Source organism: Chinchilla lanigera, unplaced genomic scaffold, assembly GCF_000276665.1.
Source record: "Chinchilla lanigera isolate Chin_1 unplaced genomic scaffold, ChiLan1.0 scaffold00098, whole genome shotgun sequence".
NCBI lineage: Eukaryota > Metazoa > Chordata > Mammalia > Rodentia > Chinchillidae > Chinchilla > Chinchilla lanigera.
The window spans coordinates 6502488-6520705 of NW_004955499.1; the positions used below are offsets into that span (position 1 = coordinate 6502488).

Sequence of the window (18218 nt, forward strand, 5' to 3'; positions counted from 1 at the left end):
AGGGAGGGAGGGAGGAAGAAAGGAAGGAAAAAAGGAAGGAAGGAAGGAAAGAAAGAAGGAAGGAAGAAAAGAAGAAGGGAAGGAAAGAAGGGAAGAAGGAAGGAAAGAAAGAAAAAAGAAGGAAAAAAGAAGAAAGGGGAAGGGACGGGAAGGGAAGGAAAGGGAAGGGAAGGAAAGGGAAGGAGGAGGGGAGATATAATGGGAAAGGGGAAGGGAAAGAAGAAAAACTAAAGGTGTTTAAGTACTTCGTTACGTCACTTAGTAGCAATACCATAGCTTTACATTTACTTTTTGTAAAAAAGGACCTACCTCTTTATATCTTCAAGCTATTTAAAGCAAAGAACATTTAAGCAAAAGACATTTAGATACCTTCAGTCTTTTTCCAGTAGACCTTGACTTGCAGTTGGTTGTCTTGGTAGAACGGAGCTCCAATCTCTAGCGGGCGAGCGGGGCGTCTCCTTTGGAAAGGGGGTTGCACTGGGACCATGCCTTTCCTAGTTTTCCCCAGCTGATCTTCTATGACAAAGCACAACACTCTGACTCACGGACTGACAATAATTATCCAATCTGTTATTCACCGCAGGGTATTTCATGCCATCATGTTATTCATTCTTATTCAGCACATCTTTGTTCGTTAAGACAGAATCTGATGGAATAGCACATTTTCTATGCTCAATTTCATGATCTCCTCCTACTTCAAAATGTGTTGGAATACCTAAAATTGTATTATGTGGAATCCGCAGAATTTCAATTGGTTGCCAGGTTTCAAAGAAGCTTTAAGGAATAAGTATATGTAAATTGCACTGCTATAAACATGGGTGTGCATATATCGCTGTGATGTGATGTTTTCAGTTTTTCTGGGAAAATACCCAGAAGGGGAATAGCTGGGTTGAATGGGACCCCTAGTCCTAGTTTGCTGAAGAATCTCCAAACTGATTTCCACAGTGGTTTCACCAGTCTGCATTCCCACCAGCAGTGGAGAAGAATTCCTATTTCTCCACAGCCTCACCAGCATTTGTCATAGCTAAATTGTGGAAGCAATCCAAATGTCCATCCACTGAGGAATAGATTAAAAAATTGTGGTATTTTTATACAATGGAGTTTTACTCAGCTATAAAGAAAGATAAAACTCGAGGCTTTGACAGGTAAGTGGTCACTAGAGACCATACTCATAAGTGAAATAAATCAGACCTCCATGTGTAAGCAACACATTGTCTCACTAATGTAAGAACCTGAAAGAGTGAATAAAAATTAACAGGTATGATAGACATTGTGAAATGAAAGGAAACTGCTCAAAAGTAAAGAGCAACTGAGATGAGGGAAAAGAGAAAAGAAAGAAGGGGAAAATAAGTGTGTATGTATATACAGGATAGCTAACATAGTTATACTACTGACTTCTATCTCTTTACTGAAAGAAACAGTTAATGATTAATTATTTGATCAATCTTGCATGTCTCTACTTGTTTTCCTGAGAAATCACTTTGAAGATATCAACATGTAATACAACAACCATTGTTAATTTCCTACCACTTTGTCTGTAATTCAGTATTGCTTGCATTGTTCTTATGCTGTTTTGTAAATGGATGTCTATTTGTTATTACATTTTCCTTTTATTTTTAAAATAAATTTTAAAAAGAAATAAGTATATGTAGTATTTCTCATTATAGATAGATTTTTAACAACTATGAAAAAGTAAAATAATATTAAATTAACTTTCCCTGAAACAGTAGATTGCCTCCCAGAAGTACTGCATGGGCATCTTATGTTAATACACGGTGCAAGGCCCTAAACAGAAATACAGCTCAACTTTGTTAAATTAGTAGTAAAAATCTCACCTCAAATCCACCCACGTCATCAACAAGGAATCTGTGAATGGTTCAGATTTGCGGCAGGCATTGAAACACAGACAAACATCAAAGTGAAGAGAGGAAAGACATACAGCAAAGGAGACAACAGCAGCAGCACAGCAGAGGAGGAATGGACCACGTTGATATATTTCTTCTTTGGTCCTTTCCATAGCAATCAGGAGCACTGTCTCAAGGGTCAGCCCCAAGCTAGAGCTAGACAGCTTTTGAAATAGAGAGGCCACTATTGAAGACATGGTCACAGTGCGACAGGATACACCTACCAAGTCACTCTCTATGCTTTGAAACAGAGGTTGAGGGCTTTCTAATGAAATGAACCACAGGAGTATGACTACTGAAAGGTGAGCTGGTTCTTTGTAAAGAAATCAGGCCATTTTAGGGAAAAATAGGAATGTGTCCGTGTGCCTGTTACTGTTTGCTTTAACTATGAGTGTGTTTGCTTTAAGTATGAGCATGGTTTTCCTACTATGTGTTTAAAAATGTTCTCAACACAGCCTCGGTGAACAGTAAGTGTGATCCCAAGCAAGGGTAAGTACACAAGTAAGAGGGATCCCACGCTGCAAATATCCCAGATAAAATGATGCTGTTGGAAACACAACAACACCTTGAAATATTTCTTCAACTCAGGCGGTGAGGACTTTCACTCTTAGTTGAGGTCACTTCTTAGAATGTTGCTGCTTAGGGTCAAGATCTGGCTCTGGTTTTACTTTTCCCTGAATTGTTCAGTTTTAATTCAGCTGCACTTTTCTGGTGGATGTCATTCCCGATTCCTAAAAGCTGATTGGCTCCTTTGTTTGCACATCTCTAGTTATTTTATCTCAGGAGGCAGTGGCACTACTAGAAATTCTGTTCATCCATCCAAACGTTGGATAAGCTCTCCATGGTGAAGATTCCACTGGCTAAATTGAAACAAATTCCTCTTTCATGTGCTTGTATTTTATGTCTTAAATTTTTTTCATTTTGATCAATTCTTCTAATTCATCATAGAAGTCCTCTAGGGAAAACCGTATCCTAATCTTCCTTGGGTGTGGACTGCCAGATCAGATTGCATAATAGGTTGACTCTGACAACATTTCTGGTGCTTTTCCATGTGGTTGGTGGACTCTGGTACTATTTTATTTATATTCATAAACCATTTCATGAAACAAAGCACAGGGGATGGGGATTTAGCTCAGCGGCACAGCGCCTGCCTGGCAAGCGCAAGGTCGTGAGTTTGATTCCCGGTACTGGGAAAAGAAATAAAAAACATGAAACAAAGCAGAGGGCTGGGAACTTTTGCTGAAGAACCAAGTGATAAATGTCTTCGGTTGTGTCTCTCTCCCAAATACTCAGTGGCTGTTATAGCCTGAAAGTAGCTGGAGGTGATAGGAGAACAATGAAGTGTCACGGCATGCTCACGAGATCTTATTAAGACAGGTGGGAGGATGGGTGTAATCCACAGCCCACAGTCGGCACCATCTTTGTAGCAGAAAATGCGCCCACAGCCGGTATACTTCAGTTGCCCAGGCGACAGTTCCTGTCCCAGTTCCGGTTGCTTCTCTCTCTTAGAAACGGCTGGTCACTATGATGCATAGCTGGTCGCCATGGTGCATATTGTAAAGACCAAAGACAGCCAAGTACTCTGCTTGCTTGCTTGCTTGCAGCAAGCATAAAACCCATAAAAACCCATAAAACCCTCCCTTCCTGAGCCTTCAGGGCCTGACATTTTGAGGGACAGTTGATTCCCTGTCAGCAACTGTTCCACATTAAAAAAACCTTCCTCCAAATCCTGGGTGTCATATGGATGTTTCTGCTTGCCATTTTTCCTTATGCTAACACGCCTACTACCTTGAGAAAATGGACTCGATATATACTAAATGCAAACAATGAGCACCCAAAAGTATTAAGGACCAACAGTTTCACACAATATGATGGGGGGGAGTTGAGATTGAATCCCAGAGCTGTAACCACATCTTTCCCAAACAAATCCTGAGTCTTCAAAGAGATCCAACTCATATGCTTCCAAATGAAGGTATCAAAAAATTCCCCAAGGCTCAATTCTGTGTTTCACTCACCCTCTGAATTTAAGACACTGCACACGCCCAGATATCCCGCTCTTTGACACATGACTTTTCTACTTTCTAAATTTTGAATTTTACCATGTGAGCTACATTCAGTATGTTATGAACATTTTCTAACAAAGCTATGAGGGTCATATTCTTGGACAAGTGGGGAAGATAGAAAGATGCAGATGAATGGAAAGAATATCCCCAACCTGGGGGAAGGTAGGACCCATAAAAGAAAGTGGGGGTCCCAGCACATCAACTGTTAATTTTTCCTCACACTTAAATGCCCACTACCTCAATTCGCAGATATGATCAAAAGGCAATCAATACTTAGATCAGGCAGAGACTTATTTATAACATTTTTTTTGTTTTTGTTTTGTTTTGTTTTGTTTTTATGGTTTTTCTCCGGTACTGAGAACCGAACTCATGACCTTGCACTTGCCAGGCAGGCGCTTTTGCCGCTGAGCTAAATCCCCAGCCCCATTTATAACATTTTTGTTTAAGGAGTTCAAATCACTGCTTGGAAAGGTGAGAAACACTAATTAGACTGCTGCTTTTGAGACTCAGCATCACCAATGAGCTCAAAACCCAGAGGAAGGAGATAGGATTAAGATACACAAAATTCACAGGGCTCTGAGCCAAAATTCATCTCCTTTCTTCACATCATCAATGGCTTAAAGAAGTCTCTTGGTTACACCAGAAGTTGAATTAAAGATCTGAGATGTTCACACACCCACTTGTGTTTCTAATTTCTTCAGAAATCTGTGACACTGAGAATTTACTGCCAGGTAACCAAGATGGAGGTGAAGATACTAAGTTTCACCTGTATATGAATTCTCTCTTCCCATTTGCTTTAAAATCCTATGCAAATATGAATCTTTCACTAGAGATGTGGGAATATATCTCTGTGTATCTCAAGACTGAACCATTTTTCTCTTCTGAAATGACTCAAGTGGAAATCCATCTGCGGGGGATTAACTAATGGTCAAATTGTAGCATCCAGTTGAAATGAATCAACAGGGTTCTCGATATGGGAGGATCACCTGAGGATTGTTGCTAACAGCATAAAAATAGAAATGGAAGGGACAGTGGTGTGCTGTTGATTCTCCTGGAGAAGGTTGTCATGCTGGTTTTCCTGATATGAGCTCAGCTGTTCTCATTCTTGGAGGACCTCAGGTCCTCACTGTCACTAAGGATGGCTGTGGTTGTATCCAGCGGAGCTCTGGTCCTTACCTTGAGCATGGCTTTCTTGCTTCAGTGCAGATCCCTCAGCCTGCTGGCACAGATCCTCCACCCCACTGGTGCAGATGTTCTAGCTTCCACCACTGACCTTTGGGCCTTCTCAGTGCATATCCTTGATACAGACTTGCATGAGATGTTGTCATGGGCTCTAGGCCTCCAGCTGGACTCGTGCTATGGGATCTAGACCCTCACCTGGATTCTTTAAGTCTCTAGTGTGTGGATAGATCTCCTGTGCTCTTCTGCATTTGACTTTTTGGGTGAATATTTGAATTAATCCTATAAATTATGTATCCTGTATTAAATCTATTCTCTTGCAAACCATGACTACAACATCATCCAAAATTAGTACTCCCACTACTGCTACTGCCACTGCCATGGTTACATCTCTGGCTTTGTAAGAACACCTCTCCCACTTTGAGAAATAAATAAAAGCGGAATAAAATCATATCTACTCTATTCTGGTTTTTCTCCGGTACCAGGAACCGAACTCACGACCTTGCGCTTGCCAGGCAGGCGTCTACTCTATTCTGAAAGGACATCAAGTTGGCTTTATATTTTACCTACAACAGGCATAAGTGTTAAGAGAATTAAATACATATTTCAGTGGTTCAATGTTGATTTTATGGGGAAATCTGATTTAGTTCTTGTCGAATTCAATTTGTAAGCAGAATCATGGAAAGCATTAAGTTTGTGAGGTATGACATCGCTATGTATACACAAATATGCCATTTTTTTAAAAATCCAAATTTTATTTAATTTTATAGATCAAAAGATTTTTAGTATTTTCTCTTAACTTCATATTTTAGGGAGGTAAAAGAATATTCCAGTTCTCCAAGGCAACCATAAGGCATTTGGAATCTGTCAATATTAGAAATATCCCTTCTGCCTCCAAAGAACAGGCTACTTTTCCATTAAAGACAGTGTTATTATGTGCTACCTCCTTCAAGGGACACTTTTATAAAAATTGCATGAACATTCAGCCTCTACTTGCATAAAAATATTTATCATTAAAACACCTAGTGGCCTGCAGACCAAGAAAGATATAACTCAAAAAGTAATTTATATGCTGACATTTATGAGTCTACCTCCTATAAAACATAATTCCCCTTGCTTATACTATAAAGTTGTAATTATTCTTTACTTCTAGTTGGTTCGTGATAAAATATAAAATGTTCTTGTAAAATCATACACTAGTGTTTATGGGATTATATGTCAGCATAGGGATATAAAATCCTGACAAACATTCAGCTATACCCTACATAATCTGCTGTAAAGCCATTCTCTTCTGTAGGGTAACCTAAGGCCAAGTAATGTGTGTCAGTGCACATACTTTGGATTCCTTTTTAAAAAATACTCTTCTATTATTTTTCCAAATCTTTGTGACAGGAGTATGTCCTCACAATAAAGTGGTCTTTGACAGGTCAACTATCACACCTCCATTGGCCAGGTAAGATATTGTCCAGTTTGCAAAGATGACAGTTACAGACTAGCCTCTGAAGATCAATGAAGTCCTGTATCCTCTTTGTCAGGATTATGAGGTACCTGGTGTCAAAATAATTTATTTAACTTCCATAATCCTAGAGTCTTCCCAACTGGCAGAAAACACTCACCTGTAAAGAGAGTTTCTCTGGAGCAATTAACCAATGAAAACCACAGACTCTTGGGGAATATAGTGAAATTATGCAAAGAGCCTGGGAAAGATGAATAACTTTGGTTGTTGGAAGATGAGGTCACCTCTCTTTTTCCTTTCTTCTTTAGTGTTCACTACCAGGTCAGATTTGTCCATAGAAACCTTTAGGAAACTATGGGATGAGCTATAAGAGCAGTTATTAAATAGAGAAACAGATACATCCAGTTGGACAACAAATATGAATCTAATTCTGATATAATATGGATCTAGAATGTTCCACAAGGGTCCACATGGTAAAGGTTGTGGTTTTGGAGGGGACGGGACCCTTATGAGGTACAGTCTCCTGAGAGGTCTTTGGATTATTGGAACTGAAACACTTTGTCTCTTCCTTTGTTCCCTTGCCAAGAAGTAAGTGGCTTTGTTCCATCATACCCTTTTGCTAGGACATGCTGGCTTTTCATAGGCTGAAAGTCAGCAGGCTAATTGACCAGGAACTGGAGCCTCCAACACTGTGAGCAAAACTAAACCTTTTCTTTTTGTAAGTGGATTATCTCAGGTATCCTGTTATAGTGATGGAAAGCTGACTGACACAAATTCTAACTATGTTCCTCAGAGATTCCAGAAATTTGCAGAGCTTAAAAACTTTCTGGAACAAAAGATGAACTAAAGTAGACAGAGAACAGTGGGTGAAGAAGGACTCTCAAGTTTTTCTTCAGTATTAACATCCACAGGTTCAAGAAATGCATGAAATTATCTAGCTTTGTGGGTGGAGGGGTGAGTTCAGTTTGGAACATGTGCAGGTAGAGGTACCTATGGGACATTCGGACAATAACAAAGTAGAGAAATGTAGTATGTATTAGTGGAGAAATTGGTGCTACACATGAGTGTCTGGGGAGGATCCATGATGAGATAGTGACTGAAGCCATCCCAAGCAGATAAGGTGGAATTCTGAAAAGCAGCAGCATCCATGACTTACATGGAGGAAGATTCCACAGGTAGAACCAAGAAGACATATGCAAAGGATCAGGCCACCTGGAAGTCCCACATGCAAGAATCAAGGAATATCAAAGAGACAAGCACAGTTACACAACAGTAACAGCGAGGATCCATGAAATTAGGAACATACCCATCCTGTTTAAAAATGAACAGGAGCAGATTTGGTGTTAAAAAATGAGAGTGCAGGGCTCACAAGGGTCTGAGAAGGAGAAAATGGCAGCTGGAAGGCAAGAAAGGTTTGTTTTTGAAATGGCATCCAAGCAGGTCTACCAGTGGAAGCTGAAGCTAAAGACAAGGAAAGGGATAGTTGATTCCTTCGATTTCATAAATATTTACTGTCCTGTGATTACATGCAAAGGAGCATGAAGGATGCTATAGACACCCGGAGAGAGGATCCATGGTCTCTAACAGAGGTGAAGCTTCTGCTTCATGGCTGGCAGGTGTCTGAGTTGGGAAGGGACAGTCTAGAATCCAGCAGAGGAGCCTGTCGTTTGCAGAAGGAATACTGGAAGAGACATATAGGTGGAAGGACGATACATTTCACACATAAGTGGTGCAGCTTATGCGGAGAAGGTGGGTGTAGAACCAGACTGTGCAATACAGCTTACAAGGAGAAAAAGAGGTTTGCAGTCATTCTTGGGAGGTCAAACGGGGGTCCCCTGGGGAAAGAAGAAAAGCAGCACAAGTGCCATGCATCACCAGGGTTCCTTCACAGTTTTCTTTGCGGGCTGGACAGCGACCAGAGCCCCCCTGATGATGTAACCTCAACAATGACACGCTGAGGTTGGAATCTGCTCTTGGTTCTGGGAACACACACATATTAAATTATGGGACTCTGCAATCCCATAGCAGTGGCTAACAGGGAAAGAATGTTGTTTATCGGAGGGACCAAAGGAGTGTAAACAGGCAGACTTATTTTACACCCTGCAAGAAACTTGCACCATCAGTAGGAAAATAAAGGTCTTGGATGAAGCAGAGTCTAAAGGATGTGGGTTCTAGGGAGGAATACACACAATAGCAGAAAAGGCTAAGGTGAGAGAAGTGAAAAAGAAGAGGATTATGTGGTTTCCTTTAGAGTAGGACTCAGAAAGGGAAGAAATCCATCACCTGCTTCTAATGTTTTCTGAAGAATACTTTCCCTGCTAAGTAATGGAGAGTTAACTTAAGAAAGACCAGAAACAGGAATATAAATTAGGAGACGATCTCAAATTTAGTAGAAAAGGACAGCGTGGTCTCAACAAGGGAGAGAACTGGACAGATCCCAGATTTAAACCTAGAGACAAAGAGTTTCCTGCAGAATTGGATTTCTAGAGAGAAAGAAAAGAGAAGAATGAAGAATAAATTCTGGACCTGTGTCCTGAGCAGTTTTCAGGCAGAGGCCAAGATATATGATCTGGTGGGAAATGTGCATATATAAACATGTGTGTGTCTGTGTGTGTGTGCAAGCACACTCATCTCTATGTACAGTCAAGCCCCCTAGTTGTGCAGTCCATGTCTGTGAATTCACCCAACGTGGGTCAAACACAGTGGGGAGAATTCAGGAATGGTGCTGCATGCCTGTAATCCCAGCCGCTCTGACAAAGGGCTGCAAGTTCAAGGCCAGCCTGTACAAGTCAGTGAGACGTTGTCCTCAAATAAAAACTAAGAAAGAGCTGAGGATGTGGTTCCGGGGTAGCACCGGCCTGGGTTTGAGCCCCAGGACTTAAAAAAAAGAAAAGATAGGACAAAAGTATGTGTACTGAAAATGCATAGACTTCTCATCCTTTTCCGCTAAACAAATGATGTAAAACTATTCACTTAGCAGTGACACAATTAGGCACTTATTTAAAATAAATTGGGAGGATATGCATAGGATATATGCAAATACTATGCCATTTTATATAAGGGCCTGGTGCATCCAAAGATTTTGGTATATGTAACGTGTTGGGGCCAGAGAGAATCTTGCATGGATATTTGTGTGCATATCTATTTGTGTGCATATCTGTGTGTGTGTGTGTGTGTGTGTGTGTGTGTCTATACACTCAGATAGGCACATGCTGGTTACAGAAAACTACCAGACATATATACAATGCAATGCACATGCAGTGCATGTATCCAGCATATATTCTACAGTATGTTCTGTAAGTGGGCTCTAGGGAGGAATAATGGAATAATTATATATGCATAGACTTCCCAACATCAGACACAGTTATGTCACAATTCATAGATATGGAATTTCAAGGTGATGAATGGGAAGATAACCATATTGAAAAATGAGACTGCTAAACACATAGAGTTCCACAAAGTGCTTTAGGTAAAAGTTATATTGCACCTCGACTCATACATGAAAATTGACCATTTCAAACTGGTTTCATCTTTCAAGAGACAAGTTCTTGAACAGGGAGGATGCTGTGTCTCTGATACTTCTTGAAATCATCATTTCAAACAAACCAGCTCATTTGGCTCCTACCTGGTCCCCAGGTAGTAGAGGATAATTACGAGCAATCCCTAAGTCTACCTCCAAATAGCGGACACTGCTTTTGCCGAAATCAAACAAACTTTTCATATGTTCTTATCCTCTTCACAGCAAGGCCCACTGCCATGGGGAAAGGCAGATGGACAGCAGGGTTCCGGTATGTAATGAAGCCACATCCCCAGGGTGCCTGAGACAAGGGTCCCTGTCCTCTCTCCTCTCTCTCTCTCTCTCTCTGTCTCCTGTCTTTCTCTCTCCCCTCTCATTTTGTCTCTCTCTCTCCCTCTCTCTCCCCTGTCTCATTTTGTCTCTCTGTCTTTCTCTCCTCTCTCTGTGTCTGTCTCTCTCTCCTCTCTCTGTCTCTCTCTCTCCCTCTCTCTGTGTCTTTGTCTCTCTCTCCTCTCTCTCTCTCCTCTCCCTCTCTCTCTCTCTCCCTCTGTCTCTCTCTGTGTAGGTCTGTCTCTCTCTCTCTGTCTCTCTCTGTCTCTGTCTCTCTCTCCTCTCCTCTCCCTCTGTCTCTATCCCTCTGTCTCTTTCTCTGTGGCTCTGTCTCTGTCTCTCCTCTTCCTCTGTCTCTCTCCCTCTGTCTCTCTCTGTGTGGCTCTCTCTCTCTCCCTCTCTCCCTCTGTCTTTCTCTGTCTGTCTGTCTGTCTCTCTCTCTGTCTCTCTCTGTGTCTCTGTCTCTGTCTCTCTCTCTCTCTCTGTCTCTCTGTCTCTCTGTCTCTCCCCGCCCCTGCCCCAGCTCTCTGGAACCTCACCAAGTCCCTCTGTGAAGCAGTTCCAGTGAGTCTCCACTTGGAGTAAAGCTGCATAGGACAATATGCTGTTTTCCATCTAAGCCCCGCCTGTCACGTAACTCTCCTCTTGTTTTCCTCAGTTCATGGTAAACATATTAGTTAAGAAAAACAAAATGGAAACAAGGAAAACCAATGTGGGCATAATTTACCAGCTACTCAGTGGAGTATTTAGGTAGCTCTCCAAGCAATGATTGTGACCACTGTGGAATTCCAAAGAAAACAGGCCAGCCACATTTTCAGGAGGGAAAACAACAGCTTATAACAGCTTAACTGTATGTATGCTCCTCAAAACAAGGACATGTGGGAACAAGAAGTGGGAATCATGTAAATGTAAAAACGGAGGACTTACTAGAATAAGGCATGATAACTCTCCTTCTGCTCCCCACCCTGGGATCAAACCCACACTTGCTGTGTAAGTGCTCTCCTGCTGACCATGACCTAAGTTTCCCTCTGATACCAAAATGTCACACCAATAAACATCAAAAAACAAATATTCAAAGGAAAAATTATTTTGTATAGTGTGGTTCAAAGGATATCCCACCTGAAGTTGCTTAGTACCACCAATGTATTCTGAAAAACACATCTCTAGGTGTTTTGGTCACTGTATGCACACCATCCTGATGGAGACCACTACAAATGGCTCTGAGCAGGATTTCGTATTAACCAATTGGCTTTCCATGTTCACTTGTGAGTTGCCCAAAGTTTAGGCACCTTGTCTGAGGATGGGCAGTGGACTCATAATAAATAAACCTCTGTGAGCCACTGGTCACTGCTGGGGCCTGTACTGGCCTGTGAAGCTGTGACACCTCAAAGGACAAGATAAGGCCACAGCTGAGGACATCTGGCTCCAACCCCAGTTAATTTAAAGGAGACTGTAGCTGCAGGCATCTCACTCCTGCAGTGAAGGCCTTCGTGGAGATAACATAGTTCTCCTAAATTAACACAATGTATTACTTGGAGAAGTCCTTACAGGGTTTCCCAAGTCCTGTTCAGATTGCCACATTTTCTTTGAGTACCCTCCTCCTTTGTTTGAAAACCAAATAAATACAGGCTGCCCAGAGAAGTCTTTGCCTAAACTCAGAGAATATCGAAGCTGTAAGACAGTGAGACCCTCCTGGAAACCTGAAATCATTTCAATTGTCTCATTTATTTAAGCCTTCACCGTCTACTTGCTTTGGGGATTGCAGGCCTGATCAGCCCACAATAACTGAGGGTTATTTAACCCGATACCATCCAATGTGCTTGTGCAAACTGAGATGACTACAGTGTCATTAATATAATTCATCACATGGGACAAGTCTTCTACTGAAGGTCCCTCGGGTCTATGATCACACCATCCTGAACACTCCCCATCTTCTCTGAAGGTCACTGGGGGACCAAAACATTGTCAAGCAGGGCAAGAGTGTAGCCATGTGTGTGCTAGTGAGGTTAACCAAGCAATGATTTCAGACAAAACTCCCTCCCATGTCGCATGCCTTGCCTTCACAACGAACTTGCCCAGGCACTTACTGTTGTTGCCAGTGCGTGTGGACGTGAAGTGCAGTGATACTTTGGCACTCTTGAGGCGGGTCTGTCCCCAGTAGGCGATGGCCTGTAGTTCTACTGTGTAGTCGCAGTCTGGCTGAAGTCGATCCAGGGTCACAGAGTTCTGAAGCTGGAAATGAGGAGATGTACTCAGACCCCATGACAATGCTTCCGTGTGCCTATTACCTGCCTTGTCATCTCCTACGTGACCATAAAGCTCACTGACTTCTAGGTCAGGAATGAATTTAATGTATGAAGACCAGATAGTTTTGACATCTGCATGATCTACAGGTCCCTTTCAACTAATACCCCCTTATGACTGCATGGTTCCCCATTATTACTGCACAAAGATACATTATGCCCTCACCTTACCCCATTATGTACTTGTAATGCGTGTCTTATTATGACCTGGTGATAATCCATTATGACGACTACATGCCTGCTATGACCTCCTTATACCCAATTATTACCTCACAACACCCCATAGTGGGCTCATTAATACTCCCTTATCGCCATATAATATTATATCATGACTTCATACTATCACATTATGACCTGAAAATGATAATTAGGACCACATAATACTGCATTATACCCTCATAATGCCACATGATGACTTCATACAATCACATGATGATCTAAAAGTACCAATTATGGCTATATAAGACCCTGCAAGTCCAGGATGTCCTTATGATACACACTTATGCCATCATGATAATTCACAGTGACCTCACACATAATATCCAAATGTGACCTATTCTTATCCCATTATGACCTCATTATACCCATTTATGACCTCATCATACTCCTTTAGCACTTTGTCATACCCCACTATGCTCTGATAATACCCCATTATGACATCAGAATGGTCCATTATAACACCACAGTGCCATTTGTGACATCATAATGGCCTGTTGTGACCTCACAATGCAGCACAATGGCATCACCATGTCCCACTGTGACCTCATACTGCCCAATTGTGGCATCGCAAAACCTTACTTTGAGATCACAATCCTGCACTGTGACTTCACAATGCCCCCATTGTAATCTCACATTGCAGCCATAATGACATCACAATCCCAGTGGGACCTCACAGTACCCTGTTGTGACAGCTCAGTGCCCTGGTGTTAGATCACAAAGCCCCCGTGGCATCACAATGACACATTATGATATCACAATATCCCACTGTAACATCACACTATCTACTGTGACACATTATGACATCACAATTTTCCTTCATGGTATCACAATTGCCCATGGTAACATCACAGGGGCCCATTATGACATCGCAGTGCCCCAATTATAACATCACCAGGCCCTGTTATGACATCACAAGCTCTGTTGTGATGCCATGATGCCATTTGTGATCTCACCATGCCCAGTTGGAACACAATTCCCCAGTATGACCTCACAGTTCCCTCTCTGTGACCTCACATTGCCATCATTATAGCACCACAATCAACCTTTATGACATCTCACAATGACCCAGTTATGACTTTGCAATGACCCACTATGAAAAGTAAGCAGTCCATTATGACATCTCAGGGCCATTTTGTGAGCCCCACAATGCCCCAAGGACATATTATGAAAACACAAAGCACTATGCTCCATGGTGACATTGTGACAGCACCATGCTCCATTATGGTGACAGCACCATGCTCCATTATGAGCTCATGATGCCCTACTATGACCTCATAATGCTCTAGTGTAACATCACAATGATTTCTGGTGACACCACAATGACCCTATTATGGCCACACCATGCCCCCCATTATGGCATCACAATCAACTTTTATGATGTCACAATGGACCATTGAGACACCACAAAAACAGCATGACATCACCATGGCACATTATTACATCACAATGTTTTATACTGATGTTATAATGTGAAACTGTGATCTCACAATGCACAATGTAAGCAGCGCAATTCCCCATTATGACCTCATAAATCCTGCATTATGACCTCACATGACCATACTTTAATCACAACAACCTTCATAATATCATGATGGCGCATTATGACATCACAGTAGCACATTATGGCATCACAATACCCCATTGCAACATCATAATGCCCTATTGTAACCTCACATGCCCTATTGTGGCATCATAACATCAAACTTCCCCATCATGACCTCGCACTTCCCCATTACGACATCACAGTATTCTTTTTTTTTGTTTTTGCTTTTTTGTGAATTGAACTCACAACGTTGCGCTTGCCAGGTAGGTGCTGTGCCACTGAGCTAAATCCCAAGCCCCCTACAATATTCTTTTATGAGGTCAAAGTACCCCAATTATAACATCAGGATGCCCTATTATGACTATTATGACCTCACGATGCCCAGTTGGAACAGCACAATGCCCCATTATGACCTCACAATTTCTCCATTATGACTTCATATTGCTAAATTATAGCACCACAATCAACCTTTATGACAACACAGTGGCACATTATGACATCACAATACCACATGATAGCATCACAATATTCCATTGTGACAGTACAATGCCCTATTGTGACCTCACATGCCCTAGGTGACATGCTGACACTCCATCATGACATCACAATTCCCCATTAGGACTTCACCATTTTGCCTTATGATATCACCATCATCCATCATGGCATCACATGGACACATTAGGACATGACAGTGCCCCAATTATAACATCACGATGCCAGAAATACTGGCATAGCAGATAGCAGAATACTGAATTGTGATGTCATAATGACAGGTTGTGACCTCACTAAACCCAGTTGGAACAGCACAATTCTCCTTTATGACCTCAAAATTCCTCCATTATGACCTCATATTGCTAAACTATAGCACCACAATCAACTTTTATGATATCACAGTGGCATATTATGATGTCACAGTACCACACATGACCACATCACAATATCCCATAGTGACATTATAATGCCCTATTGTGACCTCACATGCCCTGGTGACATGATGACACCCCATCATGACATCACAATTCCCCATTAGGACCTTACCACTCCGCATTATGACATCACTATTTTCCTTTATAACATTGTTGGGAGCAGCTGAAGGGGAAATTCATCAAATATGTGAGGGCAGGACAAAGCCAGAGTGCCTAAAGCAGCTAGCTCAGTCATGAGAAAAGGAGCCTGCCTAGACAATTTCAGTAGTTCGTCAGTAGGAAACATTGTTTCTCATGATATAACCCTGAAAAAGTACAAATAAATGCCTCTACCTTTGTTCTTCAGTTCTCCTGCCCATCTGCTAAGAGCCCTCCAGCTGACCTCAGCTCTCGTCTCCTAACTTTATTATCTAAATCCTTTCCCCATTTTATCCCAGGGACCACTGAGAAACAATGACTCACAACATTTGGGATCTGAATCAGAGACTCTGGAGGAGAAGCAGAAGGCAGGAGGATGCTTCTCACATTTTTGTGCAATAGGATGAAGAAGCACATTGGTCAGACAATAGCACAGGAGGGTTATATTGACACATCAGGGGTAAAGAATGGGGCATGGAGGTCTGCTCATCTTAAAAATATATACAGAGAGAGAGGGAGGGAGAGAGATAGGTTTAAGAGAAGCTGAAGAGATACACATTTAAGAGAAGCCAAAAAGGAAAAAGGTATATTAATTTACTAATAGTTAAAAATCGCTGAAGTAGCAGGGTGTGGTGGTGCATGCCTGTAATACCAGCACTCAGGACTGAGGCAGGAGGTTCATTGTGAATTTGAAGCCAGCCTGGGCTACAAAGTAAGCTCAAGGCCAGCCTGTACTGCATGGTGAGACCTACTCTCAAGAAGACTAAATAAATAAATTAATTAATAAATAAATAAGGCGAGCAAGTCTCAGGGACCACAGATGTTTGTAAATTTTTATTTTAAAGAAAATAATACCAAAAAAAAAGAACAATAGCAAAATACAAACAAAACAACACAATTACATTAAAAATGATACGAGGTATGCGCATCCACGTTTATAGCAGTGCAATTTGTCACAGCTAAATCTTGGAAACAACCCAAATGCACATCAGCTGAGGAATGGATAAAAGAGATGTGGTATTTCTATATACTGCAGTATTACTCAGCTATAAAAAAAGGTAAACTTGAGGCTTTTATAGGTAAATGCATGCATCCAGAGACCATACTCATAAGTGAAATAAATCAGATCCACAGATGTTTATAGATGTACAGAGGCATACATAAAAATGTTTATTGTTTTCTTGGTTCCTGTATTTACCTTACTTTTCAAGACCACCATAAGGACTTAGCAAGGAGCACTATTTTAAAATCAGTTCCCAAATGAGAAAAGGAGGGTGAAACAAAGGTAGCACTGATAGAACTTAAACTCACTAAATCAGAAGAAAAACAAAAAAAATCTTTTAAATTGCATGCAGTTAGTTGGGAGCAGTGCAGAGCCACTCAAGGGAGGGGCTCAGCACAGGTTCAGGGAGGGACCCCCCACTCGGTCTTCCCTCACTGTGACCTCACATTGCCACCATTATACCAACAGTCAATCCTTATGACATCACAGTGGCACATTATGACATCACACCACCACATTATGGTACCACAGTATCCCATTGTGACATTATAATGCCTTATTGTGACCTCACATGTCCTTTAGTGGCATCACAACACCCAATCATGACATCACAATTCCCCATTAGGACCTCACCATCCCCCATTATGACATCACAATATTTCTTTGACATCACAACTGCCCATGCTGTTGCACAGAGGACCACTATGACACCATGGTGCCCCAGTTAAGCATCACAATGCCCTATTATGACATCACAGTACTCTATTGTGACACCAAAATGACATGTTGTTACTTCACAATGCCTAGTTGGAACCTCACAATTCCCCATTATAAGCTCACAATTTCTCCTTTATGACTTCACATTGCCACCACTACTGCACCAAAATCAACCCTTATGACATCATGATAACAGATTATGATGTCACAGTACCACAATATCATATCACAATATCCCATGGTGACATTATAGTTCTCTATTATGACTGCCCTTGTCCTATTGTGCTATTGCAACACACCATAATGTCATCACAATTCCCTATTAGACCACCACCATTCCCCATTTTGATATCACAATTTTGTTTTGTGACATCACAGCTGCCCATGCTGACATCAGAGGGTCCCAATATGACATCACAGTGCTCCAAATTTAACCACACAAGGGGCTGGGGATTTAGCTCAGCGGCACAACACCTGCCTGGCAAGCACAAAGTCGTGAGTTCGATTTCTGGTACCAGAAGAAAAACAAACAAACAAACAAAAATTTAACAACACAGTGCCTCATTATGACATCACAGTGCTCTGTTGTGATGCCATGACATGTTGTGACCTAACAATGCCCAGTTGGAACAGCACAGTTCCCCATTATGACTCACAATTCCCCCATCGTGACCTCACATTGCTACAATTACAGCACAGCTATCAGCCTTTATGACATAACAATGGTACACCGTGACATCATAGTACTCCATTATTGTATCACAATATCCAATTGTGCTGTGCCTGGTGGTGCATGTCTGTGATGCCAGTACTCCGGAGGCTGAGGCAGGAGGATTGCTGCAACTTTCACACCAGCCTGGGCTGCAAAGGGAGCACAAGACCAGCCTGAAATGCACAGTGAGACCCTGTCTCAAAAAGAC

At 41.7% G+C, this 18218-nt stretch overlaps 1 protein-coding gene across 1 annotated transcript in view; it reads right to left on the bottom strand.

Moving 5' to 3' along the window:
- Positions 1 to 18218, bottom strand: part of Anos1 (anosmin 1) — a gene marked incomplete at its 5' end in the record, with an annotated part of 200453 nt that overhangs the window by 16201 nt on the left and 166034 nt on the right. The window contains 2 exon segments of the mRNA XM_013505608.1: positions 370 to 516; positions 12537 to 12681. Of these exon segments, the coding sequence (XP_013361062.1) occupies positions 370 to 516; positions 12537 to 12681 (292 nt within the window).